The sequence below is a fragment of the Sus scrofa genome, chromosome 4, assembly GCF_054392235.1.
Source record: "Sus scrofa isolate SSC_HxYL_T2T_F1_AM1 chromosome 4, Sscrofa_HxYL_maternal_Yorkshire_Landrace_v2.0, whole genome shotgun sequence".
In the NCBI taxonomy this organism is placed as follows: Eukaryota; Metazoa; Chordata; class Mammalia; order Artiodactyla; family Suidae; genus Sus; species Sus scrofa.
The window spans coordinates 103,198,612-103,217,400 of record NC_139386.1 but is presented as its reverse complement, the minus strand read 5'-3'; the positions used below and the strand labels follow the sequence as shown (position 1 = coordinate 103,217,400).

General features: G+C 41.1%; 1 protein-coding gene and 1 long non-coding RNA gene across 20 annotated transcripts in view; one reads left to right on the top strand and one right to left on the bottom strand.

Moving 5' to 3' along the window:
• The window catches only part of RPRD2 (regulation of nuclear pre-mRNA domain containing 2), a 96,947-nt gene that overhangs the window by 61,163 nt on the left and 16,995 nt on the right, over positions 1-18,789 (top strand). For 9 of the 19 annotated variants that reach the window (XM_085022925.1, XM_085022931.1, XM_013988089.3 and 6 more), the window contains 4 exons: positions 897-1,023; positions 3,029-3,204; positions 15,715-15,997; positions 17,113-17,373. In XM_085022925.1, the coding sequence (XP_084879051.1) occupies positions 897-1,023; positions 3,029-3,204; positions 15,715-15,997; positions 17,113-17,373 (847 nt within the window). Of the gene's footprint in view, positions 1-896; positions 1,024-2,424; positions 2,615-3,028; positions 3,205-15,714; positions 15,998-17,112; positions 17,374-18,789 lie in introns of those variants that run through there. The other 10 variants (XM_085022929.1, XM_085022926.1, XM_085022930.1 and 7 more) reach the window with 3 other exon arrangements.
• Positions 3,205-14,880, bottom strand: LOC146404086 (uncharacterized). Its single transcript, XR_014844251.1, has 3 exons — positions 13,228-14,880; positions 8,220-8,444; positions 3,205-5,428 (listed from the first exon to the last, which is right to left on the bottom strand). It is a non-coding gene; the product is annotated as an uncharacterized LOC146404086 (long non-coding RNA).

Genomic DNA, 18,789 nt, shown 5'->3' with positions numbered 1-18,789 from the left:
AATGGGAGAAAAAATTATGTATACATGTATGTATAACTGGGTCCCTATGCTGTACAGTGGAAAAAAAAGACAATAAAAAATAAAAACAAAAAATAAAGAAAGAAGGAGTTCCTAATGTGGCTCATGGAGTAAAGGACCCAACATACTGTCCGTGAGGATGCGGGTTCGTCCCTGGCCTCGCTTAGTGGGTTAGGAAGCTGACACGGCTGCAACCTGGGGTGAAGGTTGCAGATGCAGTTCGGATTTGCTATTGCCGTGGCTGTGGGGTGAGCCTGAAGCTGCAGTTCAGATTTGACCCCTAGCCCAGGAACTTCCATATGCCATAGGTTCAACCGTTAAAAGAAAAAGAAAATTTGGGAGTTCCCATTGTGGCACAGTGGTTAACTAATCTGACTAGGAACCATGAGGTTTCGGGTTTGATCCCTGCCTAGCTCAGTGGGTTAAGGATCTGGCGTTGCCGTGACCTGTGGTGTAGGTTGCAGACACAGCTTGGCTCGGATCTGACATTGCTGTGTCTGTGGTGTAGGCCAGTGGCTACAGCTCTGATTAGACCCCTAGCCCGGGAACCTCCATATGCCGGGAAGCGGCCCTAGAAAAGGCAAAAAAAAAAGACAAAAAAAAAAGAAAAAAAGAAAATTTAAGGATGTTATAAGTGGACTTTTGTTTCAATCTTAATAACTATCCATAAATTAGCTTTAAATGACTAAAGAAAAGTATCTTTTTAAGTCTATAACTGAATATGGTTTTGATATGAGACTTGTTATTTATAGCCCTGATTATGAGGAAATATGAAGGGTTTTTTCCCTCTTGTGGTTTTTATTGAGTTTTAGACATGTTTTACTTTAGTGGGAAAAGATGGAATAAGTAAATGAAATATGACCCTGGTCTGTGTTCAGTCTCAGGCCCTCATTGAAGAGCTGTTGCTGTACAAGCGCTCAGAAGATCAGATAGAATTGAAAGAAAAACAGCTGTCAACGATGAGGGTGGATGTGTGCAGCACAGAAACTCTCAAATGCTTAAAAGGTAATACTTACATCCTTTTAAATAGAATAACTCAGATTTTCCTTCTCGATATGTCATTAAGTGATCAGACTGACTTGTTCCATAAAGAGAACCTTAGGTTGTAGAGAGCAGTTGTGTCACCTCTGTTTCCCAGCTATTGATTTCATGAATGTCAGTTTCATAAATAAATTCCTGTCCTTCAGATTGTACATCTTAAACAATGTTACATGCCAGTTATACCTCAGGAAAGCTGGCGAAAAAAATAAAAATTTTTAATAAGTAAATTCTGTCCCTTCCCCTGCTTCTATTCCTTTTTTTAATGAAGGGTTTTTGATGTTGGGTTATAAATAGAGATATTTCATATGTGCGATTAACTGGTTTGGGTGTGCTCTTTAATAAGGTCACAGTAATGCCTCATAAAATCTAGCTACTTGCTCTCTTTTTCTTACATTGTAAATTGTAAGTAATAATCATCAATTTATTAGAATGTAAAGCTCATGAAGATAGAAATTATCCTTATTTGTTCTTGCTGTATCCTAGTGCCTAGAACCATACCTGGTACTTAATAGGCATTTGATAAATATTTTTGAAATAATGAGTAAATGGCTACCAGCTATTTATTTTGGCACCTATTTTGTTCTTGTACCATGCTTTAAATTTAACATATGTTATCTAATCCTCATAAAACTTAGAAGCATATTAAAAACATCCATTTTGTACATGAGAAATCTGGGGCTTCATAAGGAGATAAGAAACTTGCCCAAGTTATACAGCTGGTAAAAGGCAGAGCCTAGGAGTTCCCACTGTGGCACAGTGGGTTAATGAGCTGGCTTGTGTCTGTGGTGTTGTACAATCCCTGGCCCATCACAGTGGGTTAAGGATCCAGCATTGCCGCAGCTGTAGTGTTGGTTGCAGATGGCGGCTTGGATTTTATCCCTGGCCCAAGAACTTCCATACTGTTGCACGTACAGCTGGGGGGGAGAAAAAGGCAGAGCCTAAATTTGTATTCACACCTGGGACCATATATCCAACATCACTGGAAAAAAAGTACTTAGGAGAGTAAGAGTTTGTAATGTCATTATTGTTGAAAAATAATTCATGGTACTTTTCTAATACCAAATTCCCAGAAATCTTCAGATAGGAAAAGAGAATTTTTAGTGTGATAGACATAGAGATCACTCTATCTTTACTTTTTCTGCACCTCTGTTTTCTCATCTAAGAGATAGATCTTATTACATTGTAGAGTGTAAAAGTTAATGTTATAACTATATAGACTTGAGCCTCATTCAGTTATTCTTAAGTAGCAGTGTGGCATCAAATTTATGAATAAAAGCAATTAGGAAACATTGATTTAGTTGAATTTTCTTTTCTTTACCTTAATTACAGGTGCCTTCATGATGCATTCTTGCTTCCCTCTTGCAGGACGAAATGAATCATTTAAACCATCTGTCTTGTGATTTTTGTGATTAAGAGAACCTTCTTTAGGGTGAAACTGTGAGACTTAAGAATATTATGCACATGAATTAGCAATGGGATCCTGCTGTGTACACTGGGAACTCTGTCTAGTCAATTATGATGGAACACGTAATGTGAGAAAAAAGAATGTATACATGTATGTGTAACTGGGTCACCATGCTGTGCAGTAGAAAAAATTACATACGTAAAGAAATTTTTAAAAAAAACAATATTATGCACTAAGGCAGCAAGAACAGGTTCATAGATTATCTAGAAAGGAGTTCCCGCTGTGGCAACAATGGGATTGGCGGTGTCTTGGAAGCACTGCGATGTGGTTCAACCTCCCTGGCACAGTGGGTTAAAGGATCCGGTGTTGCGGCAGCTGTGGCTTAGGTCCAGACTGTGGCTTGGATCTGATTCCTGGCCCAGGAACCCCATATGCCACTGGACGGCCAAAAATGGGGGGGCGGCGGGGGGGGATAAAAGATTATCTAGAGAAGGGTTTTCTTCAAAAGATTAAGTTTTTACTTTTTCTGTTTTATCCTAAAATGAGTACTTCCTCTTATTTTAGATAAGACAGGTGGGAAGAAGTTCTCCAAAGAATTCGAAGAGGCAAGTGCCAAGCTGGAGGAGTTTGTGAATGGACTAGATAAGCAGGTTAAAAATGGGCCCTCACTAACAGAAGCACTGGAAAATGCTGGAATTTTCTATGAAGCACAGTACAAAGAAGTAAAAGTGGTGGCCAATGTAAGTAGTGATTAAAGCTGTCTTACATCAATTGCTTATTGCGTATCTGTGATTGTGTTATCTAACTCTGTAAGGATAAGCATTATTATCAGGTTCACAGATAGAAAAGTTAGGTTTGAAGTTACTTGTGCAAGATAATAATATAGTAGCATGTGGAGGCGTCTAAATTAAGGCCTAGGTGGAGTTCCTTTGTGGTGTAGCAAGTTCAGGATCCAGCATTGTCATTGCAGCAGCTTGCGTTGCTGCTGTGGCACTAATTCGATCCCTGGCCTGGAAACTTCTACATGCCTTGGGCTCAGCCAAAAAATAAAAAAATTAAATTAAGCCCTAGTGCTTTCTCATGCTAAAGCTCATGAATACCCTGACCATTAAGCTTTCCTAAAGCCTTTTGTCTTAGTGGTTCAGAGGGAGTGTGCCAGGTTACAGCTACAGAATATAAAATTGGTCAATATGTATACTTTTTATAAATACCCAGAAAACTAGAATGGAAACATTGCTACTGAATTTCATCATCTGAATTAAGAACCCTGATTTTCCCTGCCTTCACTGGAAGAGGGATTGATAATTGGACATTTGCCTCATGGCCTCTGAAAAAAACTGTTTTGTCCTTTATTATTTATTTATTTATTTATTTTTGTCTTTTTAGGGCCACACCTGAGGCATATGGAGGTTCCCAGGCTAGAGGTCAAATTGAAACTGTAGCCCTTGGCCTACGCTACAGCCACAGCAACAAGGGATCCAAGTTCCATCTGCAACCTACATACATCACAGCTCATGGCAACACCAGATCCTTAACCCAGTGAGCCAGGCCAAGGATCGGACCTGCATCCTCATGGATACTAGTCAGATTCCTACATATGATTATAAAAGTATATATAGTGTTTTAGATCCCACCAGTCAGTCCCACTTCTCATTTAGCTTTTTTTTTTTTTTTTTTTTTTTGGCATTTGCCTTCTTATTTATGAATAATGTTCTCATTCTTTTAAAATTTATTCTATTTAAGAAATATCTATTGACTTCTTGGTGTGACAGATGAGGATTTAGCTTACCTGCCTTCCCCTTCTCCCAATTTCAATATATAACTTTAAAATCTGTTGATTACCTTTGTAAATTGGAGTAGTAAATTTACTGTTTTTTGAACACTAACTCTGGACGCCCTACTTAGTAAAATCAAAATATTAACATCCTTATTCTTTCCCTTTTCTTTCTTTCTTTCTTTCTTTCTTTCTTTCTTTCTTTCTTTCTTTTTAGGTTTTAAAACTTTTCATTTGCATATTAAAAAATTGTGCATTCTAGGATTTCCTGTTGTAGCTCAGCGGTAATGAACCTGACTATTATCCATTAGAACACAGGTTCAATCCTTGGTCCCGCTCAGTGGATTAAGGATCTGGCGTTGCTGTGAGCTGCAGCATAGATCGCAGACACGGCTTGCATCTTTCATTGCTGTAGCTGTGGTGTAGACTAGCAGCTGTGGCTCTTGATTTGACGCCTGTACTGCAGGTGTGGCCCTATGAAAAAAAAATCGTTCATTCCATACTTAAAAAATCATTTTAACTAAAAGAAAATGGCACTCTGATTAAAACTGCATTTTATAGCCCTCAGGACACCTTGGACCAGCTTGCTTTCTCTCTAGATTTCACTGTCTTCCCACCCAGCTTCTTCCTTCACCAACATGAAAGTTCTTTTCCTTCCCTGCCAGCCAGACAGACAGGTGAGAGAGGCAGGTGAGGCCTTCGTGTCAACAGTTCTCCATTCCTTGATGTGAAAAGGGTATAACACAATCATGTAAACTTGATCCAGTCTCTTTGCATTTCCCATTAGTTTTCACCTGTCTCGTCAATATACCAACTTTAGTAAACTATAATTTTACATTGTCAGGATTGATATTTACATTCCATTCTGCAATTGTCTTCCTTGCTCTAAAGGCTGAAAAGTAATATGCAAAGCTTACATTATAACTTTGTGAATGTTGTTCACTGCAAGGTCTTATCATAACCGTGGTTATATTAGAGGGGTTTTTTTGGTTTGTTTTCTTTCTGGCAGCTTAAACAAAACAAGGCAAACAGCCTTCTAGCCTTTGTTTTTGTTCTATCTCTAGATTCTCTATCACATCAGATATTCTGAATCCACTTTTTCCTCCAGAGACCCCTCTACCTGCTCTAGTTTTAGGTTTCTAGATCTCATGCTAAGACTATTCTTTTTTTTTTTTGTCTTTTTGCCTTTTCTAGGGCCGCTCTCGTGGCATATGGAGGTTCCCAGGCTACGGGTTGAATCGGAGCTGTAGCCGCCGGCCTACACCACAGCCACAGCAGCGCGGGATCCGAGCCGCATCTGCAACCTACACCACAGCTCACGGCAATGCCAGATCCTTAACCCACTGAGAGAGGCCAAGGATCAAATCCACAACCTCATGGTTCCTAGTCGGATTTGTTTCCACTGCGCCAAGACAGGAGCTCCGAGTCCTTATATTTTAAAGTGTCTTTATTCCTTTTTCACATTTGTGCTATATGGCTGGTTGGAAGTCATTTTCCCTTACAGCTTAGAAGCGTCACTCCATTGTCATTAGTAAGGTTAATATGAAGTCTTTGCAAGATCTTCGTAGGTGACTATTTTTTCCCATCTGGAAACATTTAGAGACATTTTATGTGATATTCTGAAATTTTTACAATGATGTAGGTACATGTGAATATGCCATGTGTTTTGCATTCATTATGGGTTTACCTGGAGGGCTTTTTCAGTCTAAAGATTGGTAGTCTTTCATTCTGGAATAATTTTTTTTTGTTTGTTTTTGTCTTTTTGTTTTTTAAGGGTCTCACCTGCCGCATATGGAGGTTCCCAGGCTAGAGGTCCAGTGGAGCTACAGCTGCTGGCCTACGCCAGAGCCACAGCAACGCAGGATCCAAGCTGCATCTGTGACCTACAGCACAACTCACAGCAACGCCAGATCCTTAACCACCAAAAGTCAGATAATATTTCTTTGTCCATTCGTATTTAAGAATGAGCTATGAAAAAAATGGATCAAGTGGCTCTCTGTACATAGATAGGGATTATATACCTTTGAGTTTAACCCAAGAATGGATAATAGTAAAATCTATATAGGTAAGGAGCTAGTTGTTAAATTGGGGCTGCAGGAACCCTAGATGTCAGAAGGCCATCTGTAGGTCTTTTTGCCAGATGTTATAACTCTTTAGAGAATAACTCATATTTTTTTGCCTGGGACATAGTCAGGTGTGAAGATTGCAGAGGAGATGATATTGAGTGTTTGGTATTTGCCCTTTTAATTTCTGATTTCAACCCCACTTCACTTTTTTCTTTTCTTTTTTTTTTAGGGACACACTAGTGGCATATGAAAGTTCCCAGAGTAGGAGTCAAATCAAAGCTACAGCTGCCATCCTACACCACCGCCACAGCATGTGAGATCCGAGCCATGACTGCAGCCTACACCACAGCTCACAGCAAGGCCAGATCCCCGACCCACTGAGCAAGGCCACGGATCATACCCATATCCTCATGGATACTAGTCGGATTCATTTCCACTTTTCCACATGGGAACTCCTCACTTCATTTTTTATACTTATCATTTCCTACATCAAAACTTCTTAGGGAGTTGCCGTGGTGGCGCAGTGGTTAACGAATCCGACTAGGAACCATGAGGTTGCGGGTTCGATCCCTGCCCTTGCTCAGTGGGTTAACGATCCGGCGTTGCCGTGAGCTGTGGTGTAGGTTGCAGAAGCGGCTCGGATCCCGCGTTGCTGTGGCTCTGGCGTAGGCCGGTGGCTACAGCTCCGATTAGACCCCTAGCCTGGGAATCTCCATATGCCACAGAAGCGGCCCAAAGAAATAGGAAAAAGACAAAAATAAAAAATAAAAAAAACTTCTTAGGAGTCAAGAATACAAAATGGGAAAAAAACAGTCTCTTCAGCAAGTACTGCTGGGAAAATTGGACAGCTCCATGTAAATCGGTGAAATTAGAAGACACCTTCACACCATGCACAAAAATAAACTCAAAATGCCTTAAAGACTTAAACATAAGACATGACACTGTAAAACTAGAAGAGAACATAGGCAAAAGCATTCTCTGACATAAATCATACAAATGTTTTCTTAGGTCATTCTCTCAAGGCAATAGAAATGAAAATAAAAATAAACTGGGAGTTCTCTTGTGGCACAGTGGATTAAGGATCCAGCGTTGTCACTGCAGTGGCTTGAGTCACTGCTTTGACACAGGTTCGATCCCTGGCCCAGGAACTTCCACATGCTGAGGGAAATCCAACAAAAACAAAACCAAAAATAAACAAATGGGACATAATTAAACGTATAAGCTTTTGCACAGCAAAGGAAACCATTAAAAACAGACAACCTACAGAATAGGAGAAAATATTAGCAAAAGATATTACCTATTTGGGCTTAATCTCCAAAATACATAAACAACTCGTGCAGTTCACCAATTAAAAAAAAACCCAACAATCCGATTGAAAAATGGGCAGAAGACCTAGACATATCCTCAAGAAAAGACATATAGAAAGCTAGTAGGCATGTAAGATGCTTAGCATGGCTAAGTAATTAGACCCAAATCAAAACTCCAATGAGGGATTTCCCATTGTGGCACAGCAAAAACTAATCTGACTAGTAACCATGAGGTTGTGGGTTTGATTCCTGGCCTTGCTCAGTGGGTTAAGGATCTGGCATTGCCATGAACAATGGTATAGGTTGCAGACTCGGCTTGGATCTGGTGTTGCTGTGGCTGCAATTCAACTAATAGCCTGGCAACTTCCATATGCTGCGGGTACAGCCCTAAAAAGCAACAGCAGGTGTTCCTGTCATGGAGCAGCAGAAATGAATCCAACTAGGAACATGAGGTTGCAGGTTCAATCCCTGGCCTTGCTCAGTGGGGTGAGGATCCAGAATTGCTGTGAGCTGAGGTGTAGGTTGCAGACGTGGCTCGGATCCTGTGTTGCTGTGGCTCTGGTGTAGGCCAGCAGCAACAGCTCTGATTAGACCCCTAGCCTGGGAACCTCTATATGCCACTGGTATGGCCCTATAAAGACAAAAAGACCAAAAAAAAAAAGACAACAACAACAACAACAAAAAATAATGAGGTACCACCTCACACCTGTCAAAATGGCCATCATTACAAAGTTAACAAATACTGGAGAGGATGTAGAGAAAAGGGAATCCTCCTACACTGTTGGTGGGAATGTAAATTGTTAGAACCACTGTGGAAAACAGTATGGCAGTTCCTCAGAAAACTAAAAATAGAATTACCAGGAGTTCCCATTGTGGCTCAGCGGAAACGAATCTGACTAGCATCTCCATGAGGACGCAGGTTCGGTCCCTGGCCTTGCTCTGTGGGTTAAGGATCTGGCGTTGCCATGAGCTGTGGTGTAGGTCGCAGATTCAGCTCGAATCTGGTGTTGCTGTGGCTGTGGCATAGGCCAGCGGCTACAGCTCTATGATTTGACCCCTAGCCTGGGAATCTCCATATGTTGCGGTGGGGCCCTAAAAAGACCAAAAAAAAAAAAAAAAAACCAATTACCATATGATCCAGCAGTTTCTCTCCTTGGCATATGTCTGGACAGAAGTACAATTCAAAAAGTCACATGCATCACTATGTCCATTACAGCACTATTCACAATAGCTAAGACATGGAAACAACCTCAGCACCCATTGACATATGAATGGATGAAGAAAATGTGGTACCTATATGCAGTGGAATATTACTCAGCCATAGAAGAGAATGAAATAGTGTTGTTTTGCAGCAACATGAATACAACTAGAGATTCTCAGTACTAAGTGAAGTAAGTCAGAAAGAGAAAGATAAATACCAAATGATGTCACTTATATGTGGAGTCTAAAATGAACTTGTCTACAAAACAGAAACAGACTCACAGGCATAGAGAACAGACTTGTGGTTGCCAAGGGGGAGGAGGGGGGGTGGGATGACTGGGATTTGGGGGTTAATAGATGCAAACTATTATGTTTAGAATGCATAAACAACAAGGCCCTACTGTATAGCACAGGAAACTTTATCTAGTCTCTTGGAATATACATGTATAACTGAGTCACTTTGCTTTATAGCAGAAATTGGCACAACATTGTAAATCAATTATAGTTAAAAAAAAAAAAACTTCTCAGGAATTCTGCAAGACAGATCAATTCCTTTTCTGAGTATAACTCCCTTGGTGCATATTCATAACCTTGTTTTTCTCTGCCTTGCCTCATCACTTCTACTCTTACATCTATGCTCTGTCATCTAAAATTTTATAAAAACCTTTTTCTCCAGTATGTTTCTTATTATTGGTTTATACCTTTGTGTTCCTTTACTGTTCATTTTATAGGAGGCTCAGGAGGGAAAGACACTGAACAGGAGTAGTCAGTTTGTCATTTTGACCCAAAAGACCATTTTATAATTTTTGAGTGGTGAGCCATCAGTCATCTTATATTATTTATGAAATTATGTAAAATAATTTAGTCTGCTTTGAAGGATGCTTGGCAAATGGCTGGGAGAAGTTTGTTCAGGAAGCATTTATTGAGCACACATAGTTGCACTGAACTCTAGGGTGCTAGGAGAACAGATCGAATAAGTGCTTTAGTCAGTTTAGGAGTGGAGATGGAAAATACGGAGAAAATTTTTCTCAAAGGAGCTAAACTCTGAAGTTGCAGTAATTTGCTAAATGAAAGTCCATGTTCTTTGAAGAGCATTTTCAAAGGCATTCAGACATGAGAGAGCATGGCAAAACTGATAGACCTGAAAGTAGTTTCTTATAGCTGGGCATGTATGAGGAAGTGATAAATAAAACGGGAGAGTGGAAGTTCCCTTGTGGCACAGCAGGTTAAAGATCTGGAGTCATTGTAGCTGTGGTGCAGCCTGCAGCCATGGCTCGGGTTTGATCCCTGGCCCAGGAACTTCTGCCTGCCTTGGGTGTGGCCAAAAACAGACAACAAAAACAAGAATAAAAACTGGTGATGGGAGTTCCCGTCGTGGCTCAGTGGTTAACGAATCCGACAGGGAACCATAAGGTTGCGGGTTCGATCCCTGGCTTTTCTCAGTGGGCTAAGGATCCGGCATTGCCGTGAGCTGTGGTGTAGGTTGCAGACGTGGCTCGGATCCATCGTTGCTGTGGCCCTGGCATAAGCTGGTGGTTACAGCTCCGATTCAACCCCTAGCCTGGGAACCTCCATATGCCGCGGGAGCGGCCCAAGAAATGGCAAAACAAAAAACAAAAAACTGGTGATGGAGTCAGGAATATGGTCCTAAAAGGCCTGTATTTATTTAAGGTCTTTGAATTTTACCCTGAAAACAGTGGGAAGCAGTTGTAGGATTTTAATTTTGCTAATGATGTAATCAGGTTTACATTTCTAATCAAGATGGCAGAATGGGAGTTCCCTGGTGGCTCAGCAGGTTAAGGACCCGGCATTGTCCCTGATGTGGCTCAGGTTTGATCCCTGGCCTCAGTACTTACACATGCCAGGGGTGTGGCCAAAAAAAAGGGGGTAGCAGAATGGAGAATAGAAGAATATTAGGCAGGGAGATAAGCTAAGAGATTATTGAAATAATCCAGGTTGACTTATGTGAAAACACTTAAATCTTTAAGCAATATTTTCAAAAAGATTCTGTTCACAGGAATTCCCTGGTGGCTCGGAGGGTAAGGATTCTGTGTTGTCAGTGCTGTGGCTTGGGTCACAGCACAGTGACTGCTGTGACTTGGGTCAGTCCCTGGCCCAGGAACTTCTGCATGCCACAGGCCAGGCCAAAAGAAAAAGATTTTGACCACAATCCACATGAAAGAAAGATTTTATGTGGAAACTGAGAACTACATACACATGTGTGTGCACATAGAGCAAAAAATTTTCAAAACACACCTTACTCTTATGTGCGATATACTGGGAGATGTTCTTTCTTCTGTGTTATTTTTTTACCTAATTTCTTTTTTTTAAATCATAGTTAATTAACTTATTTTATTTTAGGGGTACACCTATGGCCATGGGAGTTCCAAGGCTAGGGGTTGAATCAAAGCTGCAGCTGCTGGCCTAGCCATGGCCATAGCAATGCCAGATCTAAGCCACGTCTGCTCCCTACACTACAGTTTATGTTAATGCTGTATCCTTAATCTACTGAGTGAGGCCAGGGATTGAACCGGCATCCTCATGGATACTAGTCGGATTTGGGACCTCCAGTCTTTACCTTTTAATTGGAATGTTTATTCCATTTATTGATATGCCTTAAGTCTAGCTTTTTTTTTTCTTGGCCATACTTGCTGCGTACGGAAATTCCAAGGCCACAGATCGAACCTGTGCCATAGTAGTGACCCAAGCCACAGCTGTGACAACGGCAGGTCCTTAATTGCTAGGCCACCATGGAACTTTCTAAGTCTACCATCTCGATACTTGTTTTCTGTTTGTCCTGCGTCCTTTGTTTCTTTGTTACTCCTTTTCTGCCCCGCCTTTTTAATTAGTTAATTAATTTTTAGCTTCCATTTTATCTTATATATAATGTGAGAACCTTAACAGTAATAGGATTCCCTTTCCCCAGGTCTTTATGCTATTGTTAACTATTTGACTTATGTATATTTTATATAGTATAATCTTTATTTATTTATTTTAGAACAGTCAATAAACTTTAAAGATATTAAGTGGAGGAGTTCCCGTCGTGGCGCAGTGGTTAACGAATCCTACTAGGAACCATGAGGTTGCGGGTTCGGTCCCTGCCCCTGCTCAGTGGGTTAACGATCCAGCGTTGCCGTGAGCTGTGGTGTAGGTTGCAGACGTGGCTCGGATCCCGCGTTGCTGTGGCTCTGGCATAGGCCGGTGGCGGCTCTGGCATAGGCTGGTGGCTATAGCTCCGATTCGACCCCTAGCCTGGGAACCTCCATATGCCGCGGGAGCGGCCCAAGAAATAGCAACAACAGCAACAAAAGACAAAAAGACAAAAGACAAAAAAAAAAAAAAAAAAAAGGTATTAAGTGGAAAAACTGAATTTTTTTTTTCTTTCATTACCTAAGAATGCTTCTATACCTGTCTTTCCTTTCTGTAATGAGAAGGCAACTGTGCCTAGATTTCTTCTTTGTAGTTATCCTACTTAGGGTTCACTGAGCCTTTTGGATCTCCAGTTTTATATTGTTCATCAATTTTGGAACTGGTTCAACTATTATCTTTTAAAATATTTCTTCTCTTTCATTCTTTATTTTCTTCTGGGGTTCCAGGTGTATGTCCCATGTGTTCTTAGATTTCTGCTATTTTGTTCTTTTTTTTTTTTTTTTCCCCTCTCTGGCCTAATTTTGGGATACTTTATATTTATCTGCCTTCAAATTCAAGTATTCATTGTTCTAGTGAGCCCAATCTGTATTTTTCAGTTCTAGAATTTTCTTTTTTTTTTTTTTGTCTTTTTTTTAGGGCCTCACCCACAGCACATGGAGGTTCCCAGGCTAGGGGTCTAATTGGAACTGTTGCTGCCAACCTACACCAGAGCTTCAGCAACACCACATCCAAGCCGTGTCTGCAACCTACACCACAGCTCATGGCAACACTGGATCCTCGACCCACTGAGCGAGGTCAGGGATCAAACCCGCAACCCCGTGGTTCCTAGTTGAATTCGTTTTCGCTGTACCAAGATGGGAACTCCTAGAATTTTCATTTGATTTTTTCTTAGGGCACCTCTCTTCTGTTGATATTTCCCATCTATTCATCCATTCTTATAATTTCCTAAAAATTCTCTAACATTTGTAATCACTGTTTTAACGACCTTGTATGTTAATTTCAGTATTTGGGTCATCTCTAGGTATGCTTCTTTTTTTTTTTTGTCTTTTTAAGGCTGCACCTTCAACATTTGAAGGTTCCCAGGTTCAGAGCTGTAGCCACTAGCACACACCACAGCCACAGCAAGTGGGATCTGAGCCATATCTGCGACCTGCACCACAGCTCACGTGATGCTGGATCCTTAATCCACTGAGCAAGGCCAGGGATCAAACCCAAGTCCTCATGGATGCTAGTCATGTTTGTTAATCATTGAGCCACGATGGGAACTCTGGTATACTTCTGTCTTTTTGATGATTTGTGTGTGAATGTATATACTTTAATTATGTCTAAATATTCTGCCTCATAGTTCCCCTGTGGCACAGTGAGTTAAGGATCTGGCATCACTGCAGCGGCTTGGGTGCTATTGTGGTGCAAGTTGAATCCCTAGCCCAGGAATTTCAACATGCCACAGACTTGGCCCAAAAAAAGGAAAAGAAAATAAATATATATAAATAAATATTCTGGCTCTTTGCATATCTAAGAATTTATTTTATAGAAGATATTTTGGCTGATACTTGTGGAAACAGAATTGTATCATTTTCCTTTAAAAAGTGTTGAGTATTAGGAGTTTGTTCCCACTGTGCTACAGTGGGTTAATGATCTAACTTGTCACTGTGGCATTGCTGGTTAGATTCCAGTCCCAGGACTGAGGTTTAAGGATCCAGCATTGCCACAGCTGTGGCGTAGATTGCAGATGTAGCTCAGATACGATCCCTGGCCCAGAAACTTCCATAGGCCATGGGTGCGACTGAAAAAGGAAAAAAAAATATTGAGTTTTTCTTTCTGGCCGTCAGTTAAATTATCAGGGGATTGCTGTGGTGTGAAGGCTTGGTTTTAGGCTTTGTTAGGGTGAATTTGTTTGGACATAGCCCTTAGTCCTGGGACATGTTCCTTACTCCTTATCCATGGACTTTATAGAGTTTTAATAGAAAGTAAAAGTGTCTACTAAGCCCCTCAAACTTGGCAGTATGGAAACTCTAAATTCTCTGCCTGGTACTGGGCAGTTGCTGAAATCTCTGCTCATATCTTTTTGTCTTTTTAGGGCCACACCTGCAGCATATGGAGGTTCCCAGGCTAGGGATCTAATTGTAGCTTCAGCTGCTGGCCTGTGCCAGAGCCACAGCAATGCGGGATCCAAGCCGTATCTTCGACCTACACCACAGCCCATGGCAACGCTGGATCCTCAGCCCACTGAGTGAGGCCAGGGATCCAACCCACAACCTCATGGTTCCTAGTTGGGTTTGTTTTTGCTGCACTGTGACAGGAACTTCTCTGCTCAGATCTTTAGCTTCATAGTTACTGTTACTTTGGATTCCTTGGAGATAGCATCAGGGGAACTATATCTACCGTCTGGATTAATATGTTTTTATTGTTACATATTTTAATTATACACACACATATCCTACAGTTTTATAAAGTCAGTATCCATTTAGTGTTTATTATTTTTATTGCACTGATTTTGGCTGCTGTTAATATATTCTGTTTTCTTTGGTTTTCAGTAACTATACAATAATCTGCTTAGGTGTGGTCTTCTTCATATTCATCTGGTTTAGGGTTTGCAGAACTTTCTCTTTGTTTTTTTCTGTTTTAAGGCTGTGCCTGTGGCATATAGGAGTTCCCAGGCTAGGGGTCAAGCTGGGAGGACATCACAGAACTCAGTCCTGGTAGCCATTCTGTTGCCAGAGTTCTTAATGAGGAAGGTGGGTTCTATCCAGACAGCAACATAACTTTTTTCCCCAATCCCTGGCACAGAGGATTTATTTTGTTCTGTCACTGGCAAATCCTTGCTGAATCGTTCATCTGTTTTTTTTCTCTCTTCTTTTTTAGGGCTGTACCCACGGCATATGGAAGTTCCCAGGCTAGAGATCTAATCAGAGCTGTAGCTGCCAGCCTACGCCACAGCCACAGCAATGCCAGATCCGAGCCACGTCTACAACCTACACCACACCTCACGGCAGCATAGGATCCTTAACCACTGAATGAGGCCAGGAATTGAACCCACAATCTTGCGGTTCCTAGTTGGATGCATTTCTGGTGCGCCACAAACCTCCAAAATTTATTTTTTAAAAAATCAATAGTAGTTGATCTCAAGCTGTATTTTATTTATGGATTTGATTTATGTCTTAGGCATTTCTGTATCTCTGGTACCTAGAAGAGTGGCCAGCACATTTAGGCTTTCAGTAAATATTGGTTGGTTGAAGAGATAAAAGATCACATGGGAGGATGAATTACAGATAACCTCTAAGTTTCTAACTTGGTCAACTGTGTGGATGGTGATACTCACTTAGGGAGTATAAAAAGCAGAGACTGGGAGTTCCCGTCCGTGGCTCAGGAGTTAGCGACCTGACTGGCAACCATGAGGATGCATGTTCGATCCCTGGCCTCACTCAGTAGGTTAAGGATCTGGCGTTGCCATGAGCTGTGGTGTAGGCTGCAGATGCGGCTTGGATCCTGCGATGCTGTGGCCCTGTCATAGACTGGCAGCTACAGCTCTAATTGGACCCCTAGCCTTGGAACCTCTTTATACCACAGGTGTGGCCCTAAAAAGACAGAAAGACCAAAAAAGCAGAGATTGGAAACTACTCCATGCCTGATGGATAATATTTTCTTGTTTTATACCAGTGATATAATTAATAACGAGGAAATCCGATCAAAGTCAAAATTGTATTTTCTTGAATACTTCTCAGAGGAGTAAATTTTTCTTCTTCTCTTTAGGCATATAAAACTTTTGCTAATCGAGTGAACAATTTAAAGAAAAAGCTGGATCAATTGAAGTCAACCCTTCCTGATCCTGAGGAATCGCCAGTCCCTTCTCCAAGCATGGATGCTCCCTCCCCAACTGGTTCTGAGTCTCCTTTTCAAGGAATGGGAGGTGAGGAATCTCAGTCACCAACTGTGGAGAGTGAGAAATCTGCCACACCTGAGCCTGCGACAGATAATCGTGATGTGGAAGACATGGAACTCTCAGATGTGGAAGATGATGGGTCAAAAATCATTGGTATGTCCTGTGTATTTAGTAGGCAACTTGCTCTTATCTGTTTTGCTTTCTTACCAATGAATCTATCACAGGAATGTATTAAAAGATAGTTCAGGAGTTCCCATCGTGGTTCAGTGGAAACAAATCTGACTAGCATCCATGAGGACGCAGGTTCGATCCTTGACCTCGCTTAGTGGGCTAAGGGTCGGGCGTTGCCGTGAGCTGTAGTGGAGATTGCAGATGTGGTTCAGATCCCGTGTTGCTGTGGCTGTGGTATAGACCAGCTGCTACAACTCTGATTTGACCCCTAACCTGGGAACCTCCCTATGCCATGGGTGTGGCCCTAAAAAGACAAAAAACAAAGATAGTTCAGGAGTTCTTGTTGTGGCTTAGTGGGTTAAGAACCCAACCTGTATCCATGAGGATGCAGGTTCGGTCCCTGGCCTTGCTCAGTGGCGTAAGGATCCAGTGTTGCCACAAGCAGTAGCGTAGGTCGAAGATATAGCTCGGATCCTGTGTTGCTGTGGCTGTGGTGTAGGTCAGCAGCTGCAGCTCCCATTTGACCCCAGCCTGTGAACTTCCATATGCCACAGGTGTTGCTCTAAACAGAAAAAAAAGAAAGATAAAAGATACATTTAGGAAATTCAGGAGTTCTCATTGTGGCTCGGCTGGTTAAGAACCCAACTAGTATCCATGAGAATGTGGGTTTGATCCCTGGCCTCGCTTAGTGCGTTGAAGGATCTGGCATTGCCGCAAGCTGGTTGCCACAAGCTGTGGTGTACATCGCGGATGTGGCTCAGATCTGGCATTATGGCTGTGGAATAGGCCAGCAGCTGCAACTCCAGTGTAACCTCTAGCCTGGAAACTACCATATGCCACAGGTGCGGCCCTAAAAAGAAAAGAAAAAACAAAAAACATTTGGGAAATTCATTTTAAGCAGATATTATAAAGATAAAAAGAATCATAAATCATAAAGACTATGGCTTTTTAAAAAATCATGAAGTAAATGATTTTTCTCTAAAGCATAGTACTTTTTACCCCCAAATTAGGAAATATTGGGATATGTTATTTTATATTGGAAGCAGAGTCTGGAAAGTATTAGGATGCAATAACATCTCTTTTCTTTTTTTAAACAGTAGAAGACAGGAAGGAAAAACCTGTGGAGAAGTCAGCTGTATCTACTTCCATACCTACAAAGCCAACAGAAAGTATCTCAAAGGCCTCTTCATGTACTCCAGTGCCTGTGACCATGACAGTAACCCCACCTCTTCCAAAGCCTGCGAATACTTCTCTTCTCTCCCCTACTCCTGCATTGGCTTTGCCAAACCTGGCTAATGTGGATCTGGCAAAAATCAGTTCCATCCTTAGCAGCCTGACATCAGTCATGAAAAATACTGGTGAGTAAGCCTAGTCAAGAAGATAAAAACTTATTTCCATCTTTTTAATTGGGCCATCAGTCTGGGTTTTATTTTTATTTTTGTTCTTTAGTTAAAAGTAATTTTTTAAATTAAAAAATAAAACTAGTACATGGTCATTATAGACAAGTTAGAAAATCAAAGAATAAAACACCCATAATTCTGCCACCCAAAAGGAAACCTCTTGTTTAACCTTGTAAGTGTTCCATACATATATTAATGTGTTTGGGGAGATTAAATGTTTGTAATAATTTTTCTTTCAACAGTTAAAGCATTGGAGTTCCCATCATAGCTCAGTGGTTAACGAATCTGACTAGGAAGCATGACCATGAGGTTGTGGGTTCAATCCCTGGCCTTGCTTAGTGGGTTAAGGATCTGGCATTGCCATGAGCTGCTGTGTAGGTCACAGACGCGGCTCGAATCCCGCATTGCTGTGGCTGTGGTGTAGGCCGGCGGCTACAGCTCAGATAGACCTCTAGCCTGGCAACCTCCATATGCCTCGGATGTGACCCTTGAAAAGACCAAAAAAAAAAAAAAAAAAAATTAAAGTATGTTGCATATATAATTGGTCTTCCATATTCGCAGGTTCTGCATCTGCATATTCCACATCTGTGGATTCATCCAAACATGGATTGAAAATATTTGAGGGAAAAAAAATTTCAGAAAGTTCCAGAAAGCAAAACTGGGATTTGCCATGCCCTGGCGACTATTTATATAGCATTTACATTATATTTATAACTTTACTTAAAATACCTAATGCAAGGTAATCTAGAGATGATTTAAAATATATGGAAGAATATGCATAGGTTATATGCAAACATGACACCATTTTATAAAGGACTTGAGCATCTACAGATTTTGGTATATTCGGCTGCCCTGAAACCAACCCCCTATGGGTACTGAGGGACAACTGTACATTTGAAATCAGCTATTTAGGAGTTCCCTGGTGGCCTAGCAGGTTAAGGATCCAGTGTTGTCACTGCTGTGGCAAGGGTAGAGTTCCTGGCTCAAGATTCCACATACCATGAGCATAGCCAAAAAACTAATTAATTAATTAATTTAAAAAATGAAATCAGCTACTTAAAATTTTTTAACTACATATCATGAATGTTTTTATAAGTCATTAAATAAAAATATTCATCTATATCATTTAATAGCATTTAGCAGTTAATGATGTAGCATTTAATAATTTATCCAAGCTTTTATCATTAAACATCTAGTGTGTTTCCAGTTTTTCACTGTTAGAAAGAATACTGTGGAGTTCCCGTCGTGGCGCAGTGGTTAACGAATCCGACTAGGAACCTTGAGGTGGCGGGTTCGGTCCCTGCCCTTGCTCAGTGGGTTAACGATCCAGCGTTGCTGTGAGCTGTGGTGTAGGTTGCAGACGCGGCTCGGATC